General features: G+C 42.5%; 1 protein-coding gene across 3 annotated transcripts in view; it reads right to left on the bottom strand.

Annotated features, from left to right (window-relative positions):
* Positions 1-1,250: 1,250 nt before the first annotated feature.
* Positions 1,251-22,470, bottom strand: part of RFX1 (regulatory factor X1) — a 1,726,663-nt gene continuing 1,705,443 nt past the window's right edge. For all 3 annotated transcript variants that reach the window (XM_044057089.1, XM_044057092.1, XM_044057093.1), the window contains exon 21: positions 1,251-5,061. In XM_044057089.1, the coding sequence (XP_043913024.1) occupies positions 4,898-5,061 (164 nt within the window). In that variant the 3' untranslated portion in view covers positions 1,251-4,897. The remainder of the gene's footprint in view (positions 5,062-22,470) is intronic.

The following is a 22,470-nucleotide window of genomic DNA, read 5'->3' on the forward strand; positions in this document are numbered from 1 at the left end:
GACCCTTCACTTCACTCAAGATCATTTGCTCAAATGCAATTCCATCTAAAAATGGACAAAAGTGCATTCAATTTTAGCAATTTCTTTTGCATTTGGCAAATCTTCTGCACATACCCATGTAAGTGTTATGGCCCTTGCAGGCCTGCCAAATGATTAATTGAACTTTAGGATCATTACACCTTACGATAAGGATGAATACTCCTTGTATCAGTTCCATGTCATGACTGAATTGTTGGTCTTTTGCCAAAAATTTAATTTACACAAAGTGTCATCTCTTGAATCACCTATTGGCCCTCACAAGTCCTGGCAGTAGAAAGAGAAATTAGTCTTTTGGCTTTGGGTCCAAGCAGAACGGTTTATACAAATTCCCTTCCTGCTTGGCTGCTTCTGACTACCACAGCAGAGCAAAGGGTCAAACCAGTTTTCCAAACAGAAGCAGCTCCAACAAGATGTCTGGTTTTGAATAAAACTAACTCATGAAGTTCTACTACTAAACACAGTGTCTGTGAACAGCTGAGGGCAGATGATTTAAAATTCCCACAGCATCAGAAGTCTGACCATAAAAGGGGACTTTTGCATACTCAGACTAAGTCCATCCGACTGGATGGATATTCAACTGAAGAATGAGGGCCTTCTGGCATAGACTGAAGCAAACATGAGGCATGTTACGACCTACTTTAAGAATATACTGATAAAGAAAACATCAGCTTCTTAAAATGGTGTACAATGCTGTTTTGCTTGGACATGTACTGAAAAAACAGCCCTGTGCAATGTCCAAAAAAATTGGGGGGTTTTGCATACCTCTCAACTCATCAGAATTTTGCAGAATTTACAGATTCTTGCCTTGTATTTTTGGTCTGTTCTTCAAAGACTTTGTGTTTTTTTCTTGCAAATCATGGAGGACTAAAGTCACTAAATGGTGACAGACATTTGAGCTTCACAGTTCATATCCTTCAGAAAATGCATATTAATGCAAACCTGTTATTGTAGTAATTTTGTAAGTTTCTATGAACAATAGTGAAGACCTGTCCCTTCTCCCATTATTTTTAGCTTTGTCTGGAATTCCTCTGCTCTGAGTTTGAGAAGTACGGCTTGCTGGAATGAAACAAATAATGTGGCAGTGTACAGATGACTGCAAAGTAGTGCAAACATACCATACAGACAATGAAACCGACAGCTTACACACCATGTAACATTTGTTGTAATAAGTGACGCACTGCAAAAAAGAAAAAAAAAAACACTGACAGCAATTAAGATATAAAATTTTTTTTTAAATATGTTTCACTAGTACATATTTACATAAAAACAAAATACCTTACATTTATTATCTGCACAAAAATGACCAAAGTGAATATGCTTTAGCTAAGCAAACAAACAATATAATTATACTTTTTTTTTACTTACAATGTATTTGGCAAAGTTAAAGTTAAAATTTCACAGTGGCTTGAGGAAAAAAAAATAAAACAAGTTTCATTTGGATTTCCAAAAGTAATGCATTCTGGATCACCGTTAAAAAAATGTTGTCAACCACTTCAAACATGAAGAGGATCAGCTACAACTCAAACAAATTAAGATGTTTCCATGGCAGATCAGTAGATTTAAAAACTTTTGAGTTCTGTACACAGGTATCATATTCTGCATTCTTCACTCAACACAGCCCTTTTCTAGGTGGCATATTTGGCAAAAAGAAACAGCAGCGAGAGGACATAAATGGCATTGTTAAAGGCTATTTTATTTTGTAAAAGACTGTTTAGAATCAGTAGTGGGGTTCTGACCTGCTGGACTTTAGTATCAGCACTCTATGCTCTAGAGAAAGCTGGTTGTAACGGGAGTGTCAGCCTGCTTTAGCCACCAGGAGAGACTACAGCTATGATTACTGCAGTTACATGGATTGGCACACATAAGTGAAGTCCTTTTGTTTCCTTCTGTTGCTTCACATGAAGCTCAAAAGACAAACCTATGTCATGGCTTAGCTGCCTTATTTTGCAAGCCCCCCCCGCCCCGACCTAGCACTACAGCTGGGATTGTATCTGAGAAAATGAACTTTAGCTACTTCTGAGACTGAAACAGGAAAACAGAAAAGGCTATAATTACATTGCAACGATGTAAGTACAAGTCACTCCCAGCAAACAACACTCAAAATAAAATTAATGTACAACAGTAAATCCAGATGTGGAAAGGCAGGGGGCTATGCTACTTGTACAATTACACTTTTTCCAGCAGCTCAGACAAACACATCTGTGTGTAACACTATGAGAAGAAATCTGATATTAAGGTGCAGATGTAGGACTCTTGGGTAAAGAAGTGCAATGTTTGACATTTCTTGTTATCACTAAAAACCTGTGCCTAAAGGAGTTCATTAAAGGAAGGAGGATATGATCATGAACCTTAACATACCCCTCGGGGAGCCCTTGCACAGCGAAAAACAACTGTGTTAATTGCACTTCAGGAAAAGAAAACGCACAGTTAAAAAATAATTTAATTACAGATTCTGAGGGAGTTCTCATCTCCAGTGCTAAACTACATTTAAAGAGCACCACTCAAATATATAGCTTCTCAGTACAGTAAGTGCCATGTGTACTGATGTTTCAAATTCATGAACTTGTGAAATTAAGCTTGTCCAGACTTTAATCGGTAAGCTTTAACCAAACAGCTTATATAATGTAATTTGAATTTCTGAATCCGCTCTGTGCAAAATCAGGATTTTCTCCTTAAAAATGTGTGGCAACTGATTAAATTCTTGAAAAATAACATTTAAAGTCTAACAGGTTCCTAAGAATGTGCAGTTAAACATAAATCATACTGTTCTTCAACAAAGACTGGCTGATTTTCTTTAGGTGCTACTATAGGCTCCTTCTGGGAGATGACATTTATTCCTTGGATTTAAAAAAACAGACCAATGCAAGAGTTAAAAATGATTTCTTATGAAACAAAACTGATGATGTACCATCTGTACCTGAACGTTTTACAGCTGCAGTTTTTTGTAAGAAAATAATATGATAAAGGCATATAATGGTTTTGGCAAAATGCTGATGTACCTGTCCTGTCATTAAGGCACGTTACCTTTTCTTTCTGCTTACTAAATAAATGCCCGCTTTTGCACAGAGCAAGAAATCCTTAAAAATAGTGCACCAGTTACATTATAAGAAGATGCAATACAGCATCTGTTTACCCTGGCAGGCCAAGCTTTTTTTTTCTTTCACTTCAACAGACAGCTTACGGACAGTTTTCATACAGCAAGTAATCTGTGAAGAAAGACTTTGAAGTGTAGCCTGGAAGTGTGCCCAGTATAGGAGAAGTCATCCAAATGGGACATGTCTTTCAGCACACAGCAGCTTTTCTTCTGACTGTACTTAATGTCTGATACCACTTGAATGCATCACTTACATTAAGAACAGCACAAGCACCAGTGTGTGTGGCATAAAATATGTGCTGCTAGGATTCACCCTTGTAGGTTTGTATTGCACACAGCAACAAATGATTCGAAAAGGCAGAAACAGCATCAGCATATAGTGCCTTCCCATCTAAACTTTGACCTACAATTACCATCAAATTTGGAGAAGACACCCACAAACAAAACTCCCCAAGTACAATCAAGGTGTGCCTGAAAAGAATGCCTGTGAAGTAGATGCTATGTCAACTAATAATGCAATGTGCAAGATGCCAGGCTACAAAACTCTCAATATAAACATTTTGACCTGTAGAGAATAACTATGAAATGAACTTGAACCACGTTTTAAAAGGGCACCCACTGCCACATACTGATGGACACCGTGCCTGGACTAAACCTAACTCAGGTAAAGTTCTCCTGCTGCATCTGATAAAAAGCAGCTACTAGTGAGGCTCACGGCAGTATCCAGCATCACGCATTATGACACTTCCTGTACCTGCTTCCTGAATGCTGTCGCTTCACAATGAGCACCTGCTCATGAGCAAAACTCTATATACGCACAAATACTCATGAGTCACGTGATGATGCTCACTCCCATTAATGAAATTCATATATAGACGATGTGTCAATTGTCAATTAACAAGAGCTTTGAGCACCTCTCCTATTTTAATCAGGTTCACACCTGATTAATGTTTTTGTTGTTTCTTAGTCTTCCTTGTTTCAAAAAACATCATCGATAAAAAGCAAGGACAAATTACCAAGCTATTCCCTTTCCAGTCTGTATGTCCATCAGTACATCAAACTTTCTTCTGCTGATAAGCCCAGCACTAAGTTTATTACAGTCTTCCCTCTGCCAATATACTTTTCATATTAATTCCTTCCTGAGAGTCTCACTGCAGTGCAGTCCCTAATCCATATCTGTACACACTGGGCCTTGTTTCATTGTATTCTTAAAGCAGTGGAATAGAGATTAAATATGCCTTGTGTGTTTTTAAAGGGAGCTGAAGAGACGGTCATTATTTTCATATGTGTACTGCTCACATACAGAAACTATTTGCGGTGGCTGAATTCTGAAACAGGAAAGAAAACCACATAACATAAAACGGAGCCAAGGCCTGATGATTCTAAGCTTCTCCACTCTGCAGTACACTAGGCACTTTTTGATAGCCTACAACACAATGACCATTCCACATCTGTCACACATACACAAAGGTGTGGTCATCCTCAGTTCATCCCCAACTCTACTTAAACTCACACTCTTCAAAAAGCTGTATTATTCCTTCACACACAAAAACAGCTGGTGGCAACAGGCCTACCAGAGGAATCTGTAAGCCCTATGTTCCTTTCAGTAGAAGAAGGTCTGTAAAAATCTATTTCATGGGGAAGTCCTGTATAAACCTTGAGCTTCAAGTAAACAGACCCCTTCTTTCCCCTGGGGCTCTAAAGCTTGGTTTGTACAAATTGTCCCTACTGCTAGCAGTCACAGGCATCAAGTAGTTGTAACATTTAGGTAGAAGGTGGAGCTTGAACAAAAATCGCTCGAGTATCAGTCCTTGGAAGCTTGGCCAGGGGTTCAATACTGTCAGACATCAAGGAGGTTGATTCATTGGAATGAAGAGAAATTTCCTGACAGTCGTCATCACTTTCTTCTTCCTCTTCCTCCTCTTCATCTAAAGTAAACAAAAAAAAGTTACTTCCTTCAATTTCTGTTGGTCATCATGCATTTCCAACACACCAAATAGTAAGGGCGTTTACAAAACATAAGTACTAGAACGCATTTACGTCCTTATTAAACCCCGTCTCCCATTTCCTTTATTCCCTAAAGTATTTAGCCAGTTAACAACTCGTGTGCTCATTCAATGGTCTTCTAGTTCAGCTTTTTTGTTTACTGAAGTACGCACTGCTGATGTTTTTTAGATTACTTGCCCATTGTATATCATTAATAATAATTATAGAGAACCAGAAATACAGTTATGTGAACAGAAAACCTGAGACAATGTCTGCAACAAGTCACACAAAATATTAACAATGGTCCCACAGTAGCTACTGTGAAATTTTTCAGGACACATTTTACTAGCATTGCTCTCCATTTGACATCAGTAGCAAATACGTACACTGGTAAAAGATTAAAAGATTAGCAGTCCCTGCAATTTCCTCTGATCACAGAGATAAACAATGAAGGCCAGTGTGTATTACACAATTTACAAATACTTTTTTATTCTAACCTTTTCTGCCTCTGTGCACATCAAACATCAAGCTTTCTCCATAGGAGTTGAGGTCATTCGTTCTCTCCACACCAGGTATCTCCTGTATGGAGGTGACAGCTGTACATAGGGTAGCCATGAGGATGATTTGTGCTTTCACCTGCAGCCTAACTATCCACATGTATGCTGCTGAGGTGAGTCTGACTTACCCACCCATCAAACCATGGCCCACAGGCATCCTTTCCATCTAGACCTGACTGCAGCTAGGCAGCCCTGTGCCATTGGACAGATGAGTCTGACTTATCCCTCAAACTGGGACCCAGATGCTACATATCCATCTAGCACTGGACAAGAGGCTCTGTATCCAGTTACTGGCCTGCATTATCCCTGGTGCCAAGCAGTAGGGGTTTTCTCTCCTAGCCCTAATTTAAATCCACCTCCTGGTGGCCGACATTGGTGCAGCATCACTGTGGGGACTTGAATGGGAAAGCGTGCTTACACACACACAAAATTGCACGCGCACACACACACACACACACACACACACACACACACACACACGTATGTATATACCCACACAATCATGCGCGCGCGCGCGCTCACACACACACACACATGTATACACACGCATGCGCACACACATGTATATACACACAATCACACACATGTGCGCACACACACACATATACACACACAATTACACGCACACATATGCGCACACACACACACACACACACACACACGCACACAAACACACACGTGCAGACACACGACCTCAGACAGCCACCATCCACAGCCGTTGTGCAACCCTTCACTTGCACTAGAGCACTCACCAGCCAAGAACCACAGCACTCTCCTCCCCGACATTCTTTTTGTCCCATCCCACCCTCCCTCCTCTTTCAACACCCAAACCACTACCTAAACTCAAGTCATCCGAGTCTTAGACAAGGTTGTATCTCTCTACATATCAAGGACAAGCACTTCTATATAGTTTTAAGTAGAGATAAAGCCAAGCAAGGGGATGGAAGATAACACAACTGTTTATTAAGGGCCGTGTTACTAAATAATGTTCATCAAATAGCTGTCTCACTGGTGCAGAAGCAAGGCATACATATGCTTGCGCTACTGACAAGCCAAGACTGACTAGCAACATGGGAAGCCAGGAGGCCAGCTGGAGATCAGGGGTAGGCTTGCAGGGTTGATGGGAAGCTTGACTACTCAAGGGGTATAGACAGCATTTCACCTGCAGCATTACTATAGTGATTCTCAGTTGCAATTGTTTCATCTATTTACATTTATTGTATTGTCTCCAGTGAAATAGTCTTTGATGCAGTACACTGCATACACTCATCTGATTCAGCTATGGGACACAGAGTACTGAAGCCTCAACTACAACCCAGTGGACCTGAGTGCAAGCAGCAGTTCGGGCAATGGAACAGCTGGGCAGGGGTGAAATGGAAGTGAGTGTCCCAGCTGTAGCTTGATTATTCTGGGTGGAGGGAGAGGTGGTTGCTGGTCTGCCACTGTTCCCAGTGCAAGTACAGACATGTATAAAAGGTTGTGGATTGGGGTGACATGAGCTTGGTATCCACAATTAGTGTGGTAGCTTTCCAGGGCTGTGTGTGTGAGAGTATGTGCATGTCAGTGGGAGGGCCACAAAGGAAACACCTGTACAACGTGTACCACAGTGCTGTGGCTGCTGACACCAGGATGCAGCTGTCAAATGGGGACCGAATGGTATGGATACCTATGGGAAGAGGGGGGGTAAGCCAGACTAACTTGGCCAATGGAATTTTAGTACCCCTGCTACACTTGGGAACATGTAAGTTTGGCTGTCACATGACCCTGGTCTGGGCAGTCAACCTAACTGAACTGGCCATGAACAAGGACTCCTGTTCCACAATGCACATATTAATGTCAGGCACAGGCAGTGGCACAAGCCATCTTCATGGTTACCTGGGTTATGGCCCCGCCACATGGTTCTTGCCTCTGCAGAGGGGATACTGCATGGCGCACTGGTGCAGCAGTAGCATTGTCGCCTCACAGCAAGAGGTTCTCTGGTTCGATTCTCGGCTGGGGTGTCTTCTGTGTGGAGTCTGCATGTCCTCCCTGCGTTTCTGTGGGTTTCCTCCGGGTGCTCCGGTTTCCTCCCACGTTAGAAAGACATGCATCTAGAGCATTTCTCCCCTGGCCTCCGCTGAAAATTGGCTTTGTTCCAAGTCGGACTTTCCCGGTTAACAAATGTTAAATAAATAAATAAATAAATTAATTAATTAACTAAATACCTGGTATGTGGGGAAAAAACAGACTGACGTTGCATGGGGTGGGGGGGGACTTGGTCCATAGGCATGCGGCAAAAAGCACCTAGAAAGATGTACATAACATTTGGGATGAAGTAAAGGAAATATAGACTTGGAACAGCAAACCGGTCTAATGGAACTACCTTCACTGTGACCACTACATGTATAAACTACTGTGTAGCTACCTGAATAACATATGCACTTCCTGCATTATTTGATCTGTGTTAAGGTCGTTTACAGTGGACAAAAATTCTATAATTTCCTTTTCTGATATCCATGCTTCAGCACAAATCAGAATTTTTGATAGCTTCTCTCTGGCTGATGGTTGCATCATGTACAATACTCTCTAGTTCGAGTCCCATGCATTAAATAAAGCACAATCTGAAAACCTGGATAACACGAACATAAGTAACAAACTGAATAAAATAAAGCATAAGAAAATAACACAATTTAAACATTTACTATACTTGCCTACGTTTTACAGAAATCAATCTATATATTTACTGCTACTGATAAACAGGCTGTAGGGATGGTAAGAGAATAATCATGGGGCAAGTGAGTAATAATTGTGCACTACATGAAGTCCTCCTCAAAAACAACTGATATGTTAGGTACATATCTATTATATCTGACTTTATAGGCCTTCTACAGTGAATAAGTATTCTGAAGAACCTCAAGTCATAATAAATTTACACCTCTCTTCCTTTGTTTAAAGCTGCAGAAGGTACTGACAGTGTAAGGCTACTTTGCCTTCCACACAGTTAGACCAACAGCAGAACAGATAAGGGCTAAATATGGAGGTGTCTCAATCTATGTTAGCAAGAAATACAACTCCATGTTGGTTGAACAGGATGATGCTCTGGAGTTCATTCATGTCCAAGTTCCCACAGACAAGGCTCCTTACAATGGAGTGGTCAGCTGTTGCAAACACCCTATTCATGGGAAACTTTAACAACCCCTTGTGATGAAAGGAGATACTACCAGCCCAACTAGCTGGAATTTTGTAAATAATTATACGTCATTTGTGAAAATCAACATGACCTATATAAGATTATTGTGTTACAAATGTATTAGAACTGTATGCCATGTGTATATCAAACTGGTCTGTACAAACATAGGCATTAAAAAGGGTATTTTGTAAAGCACTGAGCTTAAAGATGTATCCACAGTGTGCCTTGCTGAAGAAAACAGAAATGCACATACCCTATTGTAACTGTTTAAATGTATATATTTTAACAGTGGAAACTGGAATACAGGAGATTAACTTTAGAAAAATAGCTAAAATTAAATTACTTTATGGCAGCTACAGACACAATGACTGTGCTGAGAAGCTTATTGCATTGTCTTCAAAGCAAACTAATTACTACAACTGTTTTAAGACTTCCAGCATCTGCCAAACATCTGAGGTCTATGTATTTTCACAGGAAGATGCCAAATACTGCTAGCTTCCAACAGTGCGGGTTTCACCTGGGATAGAGTCAGATGACAAGAAATGAGGTTACTGCATTGTCTTCAGAGCAAACTAATTACAACTGTTTTAAGACTTCCAGCATCTGCCAAACATCTGAGGTCTATGTATTTTCACAGGAAGATGCCAAATACTGCTAGCTTCCAACAGTGCGGGTTTCACCTGGGATAGAGTCAGATGACAAGAAATGAGGTCAATCTGCAAGCTATACCAGCAGTAATATTTGAAACATTACTTTGAGAAGTCTCCGAGAGAGACAGAACATTCTGTAATCTGTCTTGGACCTAACAACAACTGGAAGATCCATTCACCACATCTGCCTTGCTCTTAATTATGTTAACTATGGTATAGTAATTCTCTTAGATTTAGTCACAAATATAATGAAGCATAGTTCAGACGTTTTCTTTACTTCTTTGAGAGTGTCCTGCAATGTTGTTTTAAATATTTCCTGTGGTTTTGAACTCTGATGTCACTGTGAATATATACACCACCTCTATAAACACTGCCACCCAATTCAATGAGTTCTTTACCAACTCCATACTAAAGCTGTCAACAGACCCACCCTCCTCAACCCCCACTATACTATACAACCCATCAAATAACGCCAACTCCTTCACCCTTCAACCTGTACCAACTTACACCATCTATACACACCTAACCAAACAAAAACCCACCACCCTAGCAGTAGACAAACTACCTGCCAAATTCCTACAAATAGCCGCCAAAGCCATTTCTTACCCAATCTCTATAATCATTAACAGATCAATCTCAGAAGACAAGGTGCCACTTCTCTGGAAAATCTCCTACAATTATACCAATACACAAAGGGGGCACTTCCACTGACCTAAAAACTACTGCCCTATAGCTATACTTTCCCCACTGGCTAAAATACTGGAAAAATATATCCACACCCAGATCCTAACACATCTCCTCTCCAACAATCGTCTTGCCGAAACTCAACACGGATTCCGCCCCAATCATAGCACTACCACTGCACTCATCCATTTTAGTAATCTAGTAAATATGCAATGCAACAACGTCCAACTAGTGTCTGTGTTTTTTCTTGACTTATCAAAGGCATTTGATACAGTCTTCCATACAAAACTTCTAACATCATGCTCAGAATTAAACTGACTACCCCCACTCTATTATGGTTTCAAGTCTATCTCTCCCAACGCCAACAAGCTATTCAATGGAACAATTCCCTTTTCTCCCTACTTCCTGAAAAACTAGGAGTGCCCCAAGGATCAGTCCTAGGACCCCTACTTTTCACTATATTTACAAATAATCTTCACAAAGCCACCCCTCTAGCAAACCTGGTTTAATAAGCTGATGACTCCACCTTAATCTGTTCTGCCCCGACCCTCCAACAACTTCACATCAAGACCCAAGAAGCCTTTACACCCATCGAAATCTGGGCAACAAACTCCCAGCTAATACTAAATCTTAAAAAGACCCAACTTATGCTCTTTTATCCATCCAAAGCAGCAGTACCTACTCCCCTGTTCTCTACTTCTGCATCAGATAATATCCTATTCTCCCCATCACACAAACCAAATTACTGTGTGTCATTATTGACAATAATATGAAATTTGATGAACACATAACTCATACTATAACCAAAATCAACAAAAAACTAGGCACTCTTTACAGATGTAAAAACTTCCTAACCAGCAACAGTAAAGTTACCCTAGCTCATACCTGTCTTCTCTCTACCTTACTGTATGCTTCTCCTTTCCTAATTAATCTATACAAGAGCGATTTAAACAAGCTATCAGTATGCTACAACAAAATTGCAAAATTCGCCACAAATTCCTCCTACGGCACCCACCACTGTCAGGCCCTAAAACAGCTTTCCTGGCTGGAACTTCCTAACATCTTAGCTCTCAACCAGCTTCTTCTAGCTCACCAAATACTGCACCAACCTGACAAAACTCCAGCCTTACAAAGACCTGATCACCCTGTACTCCAATAACTGAGAACTTAGATCGACTAACAAGGCACTAATCGCAATCTCCAAAAGCCATTACAGCTGTAGTGACTCCCTGTATTCTAGCAACATTGCCAAGACTTGGAACTTCCTACCACTACAAATCAGGGTACAACCTAACAAAACCATCATCAAAAAACAGATTATTTCCCACCTACACAACTCCCAGACAGGCAACTGCCTAGCACCTGGCTGACACATTCTAACTCCTTTCCCCTACCCACTATCCAATCTCCTCTTTAAAACTCCCACAGACGGCACTATATATTATCACACGTTACTTGTAACTGCCTAGCACCTGGCTGACATATTCTAACTCCTTTTCCCTACCCATTGTCCAACCTCTTCTTTAATACTTTTAATACATTTCACACTGAGCTTATCGAAGGAAGGACACTGAGGAAACTCGGAGCTATAATATATAACATTAAGTATCCTGTTTTTTGTTTATTTTGTTCTTTATTTCTTTGTTATTTATAGCACTTTGTGTACTGTGTATTTTTCTAGCTAGTTTCACTGTGTGTGAGGTATTAACTAGAAATTGTCCACTTTTATTAAGCATCTGTTGGGTTGTTTGTTTCTGATAACTTGTTGCAGTTAAACTCTTTTTCTAGAGGCTCCTTTAGCTGTTTAAAACTTTCATTTAAAGGCTCACTGCTGCTTTTCAGCTGTGAGAAACATGTCTGCAGTTTGTTCTAAGTAGTGGGGATATTTGTAGCATTTCCATATTTAGGCTTGTATTTGGGCCTAGTGTTTGTGGAGGCTGTGTGTCTGAGCACATATTCAGGGACATCTTAGTTTAGCCAAAGCCATCAGGCATCTCAAGTGAGAGAGAATTGTTTGAGGTCATTGGCTGACTGAGGTCACCTGGACTACAGTTTAGACTAAGCACCTCATTGGTTCTTTTGATATTTCTTTCTTAAAAGCTGTCTCAGGTTTCAACTTTCTGTTACCTAAGAAGTTCAGTTGTGAGTGTTCTGCCATTTCACACTGAGCTTATCGAAGGAAGGACACTGAGGAAACTTGGAGCTATAATATAAAACATTAAGTATCCTGTTTTTTTGTTTATTTTGTTCTTTATTTCTTTGTTATTTATAGCACTTTGTGTAATGTGCATTTTTCTAGCTAGTTTCACTGTGTGTGAGGTATTAACTGGAAATTGTCCACTTTTATTAAGCATCTGTTGGGTTGTTTGTTTCTAATAACTTGTTGCAGTTAAACCCTTTTTTCTAGAGGCTTCTTTAGCTGATTAAAACTTTCATTTCAAGGCTCACTGCTGCTTTTCAGCTGTGAGAAACATTTCTGCAGTTTGTTTCCCACCCTCCCTCCCTGTTGGTATAGTGTTTTTATAGTTGGTGGCTTTGCAGTTGCCTGCCCCTAGTGTAAATTTGATCTGGGACCCTCCTCCCAGTCTAGTGTCATTACCTCATTCTACCCAGTACAGGGAGAACATTTGAGAAGGCCAATCAGCTTAGTTTCTGCTGCTCCTTTCTCTCTTTCCACTTAAAAAAATATATATCTGCTTTTACTGTATTTGTATTTCTTCCTACTTTATTTTGCTTTTGTGTCATCCTAAAAGTACTCAATTGTATTTATTACTGCTTGGTAGTAACTTGATTAAAGTGTAGCTATCATTCTAAGTCTTTTGGATTAAGCACTTGGGCTTCAGACCAGTTGTTTTACATTAGGAAGGTTTGTGGCTTGCACTGTGGTGGCAGGACAGGTAGCTTACATCCTTCTAAGCTGGGAACTGCTGATTGAGGGCTCAGTGTCTGTTATTCTAAAAGTGTATTAGTTCTGGTTTAAGCACTTGGGCTTCAGGCCAGTTATTTTACATTAAGAAGGTTTGTGGTCTGCACTCTTTTGGGAGGAGAGGCTGGACTCTGCCCTTCTGAGCTGGGAATTTCTGGTTAAAGGCTTATAGTGCCTGCATATTTGAACTGTTTCTTACTGAAATTGGTACACCTTGTTTGCTATATCATATACTAGATCCAGACCTGCTGAATCTAGCTTTGTTTGTATGCTTGTTGTTTGTTTGTTTCTTATTTCCCTGAAATGCTAATTCCACCTAAAACGTGGCTTTTCAGCGCTTCTGTGGATCCCTAGTGTTATCTGCATTGTTTACTGTACTTATTTCCTTGTTTCACTTGAAAGAAAGTTACTGTTTGTCGTTTTTGCATTTAAGTTACCTGTAACACATTGCATTTAAGTTACCTGGCACTTGCTCACTAAGTCAGCACTAAAAAATTAAAAGCACTACACCCTCACAAACTCCCCTTGAGTACCTTGTTCGCCAATGGCCCTTTTTTTCAATTATAAAGGAATTCCCAATACTATTCTAGCATGTCCAAAGGTCAGTTGTCAATCTCCTCTCTGATCCAGCTGGTGAATCTGGGAATCTTGAGGAAATGTTACAACTGCCTCATGTACACAGACAACCCTTTCCTCCTCCCAACAAATTCCAACACATGTGAGAGATGCAACCATATAGCCAAACTGGAGGCTAAGCTCTCTCAACTCTGTACTGGCGTAACCAGTCAGGAGGAGAAGGAAACCACACTCATTACAATTCCAGTCTCACATAGACCTACCACGACAGCAAACCAAACACATAAACACGCAAAAACATACTCGGAGGCTCTAAATAAAAATCTGCCTAAGCAGCAGAGACCTCCAAAGCAGACACCCAAGCAACTGCTACCCCAAAACAAAACACATGCAACACATAACTCACAAAGCCAGTGTGCCGAACAGTCATAGCCCTTAATAAATAAGCACCTATCCAGACATGTCTAAGGGTCAGCTCCCAGTGTTTTCTCCTGTCTGCCTGATGAATCTGGGCATCTTGAAGCAATGCAGCAATTGCCATGTACACAAAAGTACAGTTTTGTACCTACCATAAATGTAGATGTCCGAACTGGATAGCATCTGCAGTCATAACAACTGGGCTGTCCTGTCGTCAGGCAGCCCTTCGGTCGGCCGGATTCCAAAGTCTGGGTCCGGCTTCGGCTGATGTCGCACTTCTCCCGACGTCATCTTTGCTGGTCTTCGGGTACAAAGGCATCAGCCGATGCCATTTTCCTCAGTGTTTCTTGCCCCAGATGCCAGTTGCCTTCTTGGAAGGCTAAATTTTGGATAAATGCCAATGTTTCCAAAAAGATAGAAGGCAAACACAAGAAATAAGCATGTATGTACATATATACAAACAAATACACCATAAGAGACTCCCCCCACCAGCTAGCTATTAGGGGGGTAAATACCCTAGGAGTACCACAGAGGGGAAGGAGGGAGGGTAATCCTGACTGCAGATGCTATCCAGTTCGGACATCTACATTTATGGTAGGTACAAAACTGTACTATGTCCTTCATGGATGCATCTGCAGTCATAACAACTGGGTAGAATACCATAGCCAACTAGGGGAGGAGGAAGAAGAAATTATGGTGTGGTTAGGATCCCTTGCAGTACAGCAGTGGCAAACCCTGCTCGGGATCTGGAATACAGAGGTAAATTATAATGCTTGGCAAATGTATGCACGGAGGTCCAAGTAGCCGCCTCAATAATGTCCTTGGTTGCCACTCCTCGTAAGAAGGCTGTGGTAGTGGCTGTTGCCCTTGTAGAATGAGGCGTTATGTTCTGTGGAATTGGTTTTCCATGGAAGGAGTAACAGAATCGTATGCAATTTCCTATCCATTTGGAGATTGTCTGTTTGGAAATTGCTTTTCCTTCCCTTCCTGTTGCATAGGCTACAAAAGCTGGTCAGTTTTCTGTTACTTTTGGTTCTGTCCAGGTAGTAGCGTAGCTGTCTATGTACATCCAAGGTATGCAGCATTCTTTCCCCTCTGTTTTGAGGGTTGGGGAAGAAGGTAGGTAGGTGGATTGCCTGGTTTAAAGACACTCTGGATACCACCTTAGGCATAAATGTAGTATTAGTTCTCATGGACACTCTATCTTGGTGGAAGATTAGGAAGGGTTGTACTGCCATTAGGGCCTGAAGTTCAGAAACCCTCCTTGCTGAGGTTATTGCCAGTAGGAAAGCAGTTTTCCATGATAGGTGCTGTAGGTCTGCTGTTGCTGCTGGTTCAAAAGGCGGGAGTGTCAACTTTTCTAGCACAAAGTTCAAGTCCCAAGCTGGCAATGGTGGTTTCCTAGGAGGTTTTACATTCTTGATCCCTCTGAGGAACTGCCTAAGTAGAGGATGTGAAAAGACCGGTGGATCAAAGCTGTATTCTGCTGAAATAGCTGATGCATGTATCTTGATGGAGGAATAGGACAGGCCTGTATGTAGAAGCTCTGCCAAATACTCCAGGATGTTAGCAATATCTATATTCGACACGTCTTTTCCTCTTTCAGCACTCCAAATGACAAACCTTTTCCATTTTCCTGCATAGTTCCTTCTTGTTGAAGGTCTGCGGGCTTCAAGGATAATGTCTTTAACCCTTTGGGAAAGATCTGGATTAGTTGCTGCTATGTGATGTTCCATGCAGTCAGTTGCAAAGTTTTTAGGTTTGGATGCATGATGCTGTAGTTGTTCTGAGTTAACATCAAAGGCATCAGGGGTATTGCCCACATTTTGTCCCGCGACATGCTCCTCAGCAATGGGTACCAGTGTTGTCTTGGCCAGTTCGGAGCTATCAGGATTATCCTTGGACGTTCCTCCTTGATTTTTAGTAATACCTTGTGTATCAAGGGAAGAGGTGGGAATGCATATGCTGTCAGACCTTTCCAGCTGAAGGAGAGCGAATCCACCTTCCATGCAAGTGGGTGGAATGTCCTTGTGCAGAATTTTTGAGCTGGTGATTGAGAGGGGAAGCGAATAGATCTATCTGCGGCATTCCCCATTTCTTTGTGATGGTCTTGAAGATGTCCGGATGTAGCATCCATTCGTGAGCATCCGAGGTGGTTCTGCTTAATATGTCTGCTAGAGTGTTCTCCTTTCCGGTACAAACATTGCCTGTAACTGGATGTTGTAGCTGAGTGCCAGGTTCCAAAGGTCCAAAGTCATTCTGCATAGGGGGTATGAATGAGTGCCTCCCTGTTTGTTGATGTACCACATGACTGTGGTGTTGTCTGTCCTTATCATCAAATGGCCTTCTTTGAGAAATGGGCTGAATTTTTGGATTGCCAGTTTTACTGCCAGCATTTCTTTTTGGTTGATGTGCAGGTGTAGCTGGTCCTGAGTCCACAATCCTGTACACATTTGTCCAGCATGTGAGCCCCCCATCCTAGGTCTGAGGCGTCTGTTGTGATGGTTTGGCTTGCTCGAAAGTTGTGAAAGGGTAGGCCTGGATTTGTCTGGCATGCTTGAGCCCACCATAGGAACTCCTGTTTTAGGCATGGGATTAGTGGTATTTCTGCTTCTAGGCTGTGCCTGTGTTGGGACCATAAATTCTTTAGGTACCACTGTAGTTTTCTCATATGCAGTCTGGCATGTGGGACCAAGATTATGCATGATGCCATGAAGCCCAAGGCCTGCAGAACTTTTCTTGCTGTTAGCTTGTTCTGTTTTGTTAGTGCCAAGAAGTAAAGAGGGAGTTCTGTTTGTTTTTCTGCAGTTAGGAATGCCATTTGTTTTACTGTGTCCAATTCCGCCAAGAATGTCCTTGTTTGGGATGGTATCAGCCTTGACTTTTGAAAATTGACTGTGTATCCCAGGGCTTGTAGCAAGTAAATGACCCTTTGTAAATCTGTTGTCAGCTTGCTTTTGTTGTCCGCTTGTAGCAGGCAGTCGTCCAGGTATGGATAAATTTGGATTCCCTGTAGTCTGCAGTGGGCGATTACTGATGCCAGGTATTTTGTGAATACTCTGGGCGCAGTAGATAAGCCAAAGGGCAATGCTGAGAATTGATAGTGCTCTGATCCTGCAAGAAATCTGAGGTATCTTCTGCAATTTGGTCGAATGGGGACGTGCAGGTATGCCTCCTTGAGATCTACAGTTACCAGCCAACACTCCTTGCCCAGCATGGGAAGAAGTTGCTGTAGGGTCAGCATTTTGAATTTTGGGACAATGATGTATGTGTTTAAGATGGACAGGTCGAGAATAGGTCTCCAACTTTTTTCTTTTCTTGGAACTAGGAATAGTCTGGAGTAGAATCCTTTGCCTTGTTCTGTTATTGGTACTCTTTCCACAGCTCTCAGCTTTGTTAATTGCATTATCTGCTGTAGAGCTTCTATTTTTTGATTTGGAGGCAGGTTTGGCACTCCTCTTTTGACTGGTAAAGTGTGGAAGTGGAACCGGTAACCTTGGTCTATGGTTTGCAAAATCCACTTGTCTTTTGTGACATAGTGCCAATTTTTCGAAAATAAGGCTAATTTTCCGCCTAATGGTGCTGCTATTTGTTCCCTGGTAGGCGGAGTTAGAGTCAAGTCATTGTGATTGTCCTGTTGCAGTGGTAGTGGCTGTGTCTGTGCCTCTGTTATTGCCTTGCCACTGTCGTCCTCTGTAGGCACCCCCTCTGGATTGATTTCTGCCTCTGTAACGTCTATTCCTGCCCCTTTGGGATCTTGTGGAGTCAGGAAAGGACCAATTTTTGGCAGGCCAGTTCCTGCTAAACCTTGGGGGCTGAACCTGTAAGAAATCCTTAACCGTTTGTACAGATTTTGCCTTTTCTTCCATTTTCTTCATTACCTGCTGGGCAGGTGTACCAAACAAACTGGCCTTATCCATAGGAGCATCTAATAACTTAGCTTTAACATGATCCGGTAAGGCCTGTTCCTTCAACCATGCATGTCTTCTTATCACTGTGCCAGTCATGGCTGATCTAAATGAAGCCTCCAGTGCATCATAGCCACATTTTAAAGAATGGTTACTAACCTGTTGTATGCTATTTACCAGTTCTAATACATATTTCTTATCTATAGAGTCATCAGAGGATAGCTTTTTAGTTAACTGATCCAGCATAAACTCTTGGTATTGTATCATATGAAACTGACAGTTTAAAGCTCTAGCTGAGAGAGTAGCAGAGGTGTAAACTTTTTTGCCCCATCTGTCTAAAGACCTGGATTCCCTTTCAGAAGGAATAGGATTTTTTGCTGTGGTCGAGACTACTGCCTTAGGCCCCTGGGATATAGTTTCGGGGTCTGCCAGTGGGGCCTTGTATAGGTGGTGATGAGTGTCTGGCACCCTGTAAAATCTATCTGGTTTGGCAGGGGCTGGAGGTAAGGAATCAGGTGCAGTGCAGACATCATTAAATGCGTCGTCCACAACAGAAAGGACAGGAGGTATAGCTAAGGGCCTATGTTGTGGTAAGTGCAGAAAAGTTCTAAGTCTTTTTCTGGAATCTGAGAAATCCTGTTGCTGCCATTGGAATGGAGAATTCCTCTGGTGGAGAGGCAGCTGGAATGGATTCTTCAGCATCGGAGTCTTCATAATTGGAAAAAGGAGCCTCTGGCTGGTCTGTAATATCTGAGTCATCCGCAGAATCATCAGAGGAGACAGGCTCGGGGGGCTCTGCTCTAGGTCTCTTTTCTGGGGGTTGAGAGGCCCTGTCTGGGTGAGATTGAGATCCCCTAATTAAGGATATTAAATCTTCTGCCAGAGTAAGCATTTGTGAACTAGAAGTGGGCCTGGTTGAGGGGGGTTTAACAGGCACTGATTTAGTAGATTTGGCTGCTTTAGCCCTGGCAAAGGCCTTAATAGACATGGCTGCAGGAGGCCTAGCAGCACCACGTGCTGGGGTAGAGACATCCAAAGGGATGGTGTCTGAGAAGTCACTAGAAACCACAGTTGTAGGTATAATTTCTGAGGCTGTTTCAAGTAAAGTGGCAGAAACCTCAGTAGTAGTCATTGATTCGGCTGTATTTTGATCAGTTTTCTCGGTTTCGGCCGAAACCGAGACACTCGCGGTTTGCTTAACCGTGGTTTCGGCCGAAACCGCGGGCCGCGAGTGTCGGTCTTTTTCTTTGCGTTTTTTAACAATTTGGGTAGTCGGAGGATCCGACGGCATAATGTACGCAAAATCTGAGCCGAAAAACTGTTCAGCAAACTCCGACCGACGCCTAAGCGTTCGTCGGTTGAAGGAAGCACAGGCCGAACAGGCTGCTACGTCGTGGTCTGGGCCTAAACAAGGCAAACAGTAAGAGTGGAAATCTTTATGAGGTATTTGTTTCCCACAAGTTAAACAGTTATTGACTTTTTCTGACATCGGCTGAGGCAAGAAAGAGTCCCCAACGGGTACTTAGCTTTAGAAGTCTTGAGTAGTATTCGGTAGTAGTAATCTCTGGATCTGACCGACCGGCACTTGCGAACAGCTTCTGCTTCGGGCGCCACGCGGCAAGAAAGACTTAGGAAAATGGCGTCGGCTGATGCCTTTATACCCGAAGACCAGCAAAGATGACGTCGGGTGAAGTGCGACATCAGCCGAAGCCGGACCCAGACTTTGGAATCCGGCCGACCGAAGGGCTGCCTGACGACAGGACAACCCAGTTGTTATGACTGCAGATGCATCCATGAAGGACATCAACCCTCTCCTCCTACCAACCAACACTAAAACCTGTGAGAGATGCACTTATATAGCCAAACTGGAAGCAAAGCTCTCTTCACCCAAGACTGGACTAGACAGTCAAGAGGAGAAGGTAAACACTTGCACCACATCCTCACATAGTTCCTCAAAACCTACACCACCAAAACACACACATATAGAAACACAAAAGACACACCTACATTCACAGAGGCTCTCAAAAAAAAATCTATCCAAGCAACAGGGGCCTCCAAAGCAGAAACGCAAGCAACCTCCACCCCCCCCAACACAACCCAAATGACACATAGCCCACAAACTCAGTATGCCACTCAACCACAGCCCATAAGGCATAACAACGTACCCAGCACTCTAGGCATAGGTGAATCTATAGTCAGGCACACTGATGTCCCACTCACCAGGCTAAACAAGGAGAAAGTAACTGCCAGCTGCCTGTTAGGTGTCAGGATCAGCCACATAACCCATGCACTCAGGTCACTCTACAAGTACAAATATGACTCTGTCATTGTCCATGTTGGTGTGAATGACCTGAGACGTACCTCCCTGGACTACATGAAAAGAGACATGGAGGAGCTGTCCGATCTTGTAGCTCAGGCAGGTATGACCCTAGCCCTAAGTAGCATCCTGCCATCACCCAGAATTATACCACAGTACAAGGACAATATGATTGACTTCAACAATTGGCTAAGCTTCTGGTGCCATTCTAAAGGGATCCAGTATCTGTCTGCCTGGGATGACATGATCGACAAACCACTATGCTTTGACAGAGATGGCCTGCACCTGTCACCCTTGGGATTCCGGATACAGGCTAAGGCTCTTGCCATCCCTATAGTGCCTTTTTTAGGCAAGATTCAAATGACAAATTCACCACCGTAACAGGTACAAGCAAGCAAACTCTGAGGGTAATGCTACTTAATGCTAGAAGTCTATACCTCAAAATGCACTCACTCGAGGCGCTCCTTAAAATGGATAACATCGACATCTGTGCAGTGACAGAGACCTGGTTCAAGACTCCAGAGAGCACCCCTGCATTACCAGGCTATAATTCATACCATACCTTTCGGCCACCTAACCTGGACAGAAGCACTAAAGGTGGAGACGTGTCCATATTCATTAAAGATATCCACACCTCCAGGTTAGTTGCTCAGCATAATGCATCCGAGATTATCCAAGTGCAACTAACTCTGGAGGCAAGACTGCAATCCAAATTGTAGCTTGCTACAGATCCCCCACCATGCCCTAGGATTCCCACTCCTCATTCTTGATACACTGGAAAATATTAGGGTACAACCCAACACCCTAATAATGGGCGATTTCAACTACCCCACCATTAACTGGGAAAACTACTCGCGTTGTCGCCTCACAGTAAGACGCTGTCCAGTTGGATTCTCAGCTAGAGCATCTTCTGCGTGGAGACATGTGTGAATGGGCGTACCTTCGTTGAAGGTTGTGCGGCAGGGGTGGCAACCCGGCACGTAAAAATCAACTGTCAATCATTAGCGGATCGGAGTTCCGCTGTGGTGACCCCTAACCGGGAAAAGCCGAAAGACACACATACCAACTCTTGTGCTCAATCTAAAATTCATAAATTCCAATGCTTTGGATCAACTTATCCACACCCCCACCAGGGACAGCAATATCCTAGACCTGGTCATTACCAACATGTGCAACCGGTGTTCCACATCAGAGGTCATTTCCTCGTTGGTCAGATCCGACCACAAGCAAATCACCCTAGATATCCACCACCACCCCCCATTAGGGAAACCACCGTAAAAAAAATTTCCCAAGCCAACTTCACTCTTCTTAAGACAGAAGTGGCAAACTTCACGACACCCAAGCTGACAGGCAATGGAGGTACGACTGCCTAAACCTACACAATTGCACTTTACAAGCACTTACACAAGTGCATGGATTGTGCAATCCCTAACAGAACCAAGATACTATCCCCCAAAAAAAGGAAACCAATCTGGTGGTCCCCTGCCACAAACAAACTCTACAACAGAAGAAAAAAAAACTGTTGCAAAAAAGAGTAAAATCCCATGATTGTAGAAACTCCGTGTTCAGTCTCAGTAAGAAGCTGAGATCCCTCATAAAATCCTTCAAAGCTAGTTACGTAAACAAAATTGCCACTGATTCTAAAGAGAACCACAAAGCATTCTATAGCTATGTCAAGAATCTCAATGTCAACACTTAGATCTGCTCTGAGTTACAGCACAATGGCACTAAATATACAGAACCAACTGATATTGCCAACATTCTGGCAGACAGGTTCAGTGCTAACTTTACCCCTCTCTCATCCCCTAAAGGGCCCATCTCTATACCGGAAGAATGCAAAGTTCCTATAATCATGGTTGCACAGGTAAAAAACACACTCTCCAAAGCCAAGAACACAGCATCCATGGGACCTGACAACTTCCCGGGCTGCGTTCTACATGAACTACAGAACAAACTGGCACCTCACCTAAGTACCATGTTCAATCATAGCCTCACCTCTGGCTTTGTGCCCACTGAATGGGGCACAGCAATGGTTATCCCACTCTACAAAGGGGGAGCCACCATGGACCTCGGGAACTACTGCCCCATTAGCCTGACGAGCCTGGTCTGCAAGGCTATGGAATGTATCATCATGGAACTTATAAACA

This window comes from Protopterus annectens, chromosome 15.part0, assembly GCF_019279795.1.
Source record: "Protopterus annectens isolate FY-2018-M chromosome 15.part0, PAN1.0, whole genome shotgun sequence".
NCBI lineage: Eukaryota > Metazoa > Chordata > Ceratodontiformes > Protopteridae > Protopterus > Protopterus annectens.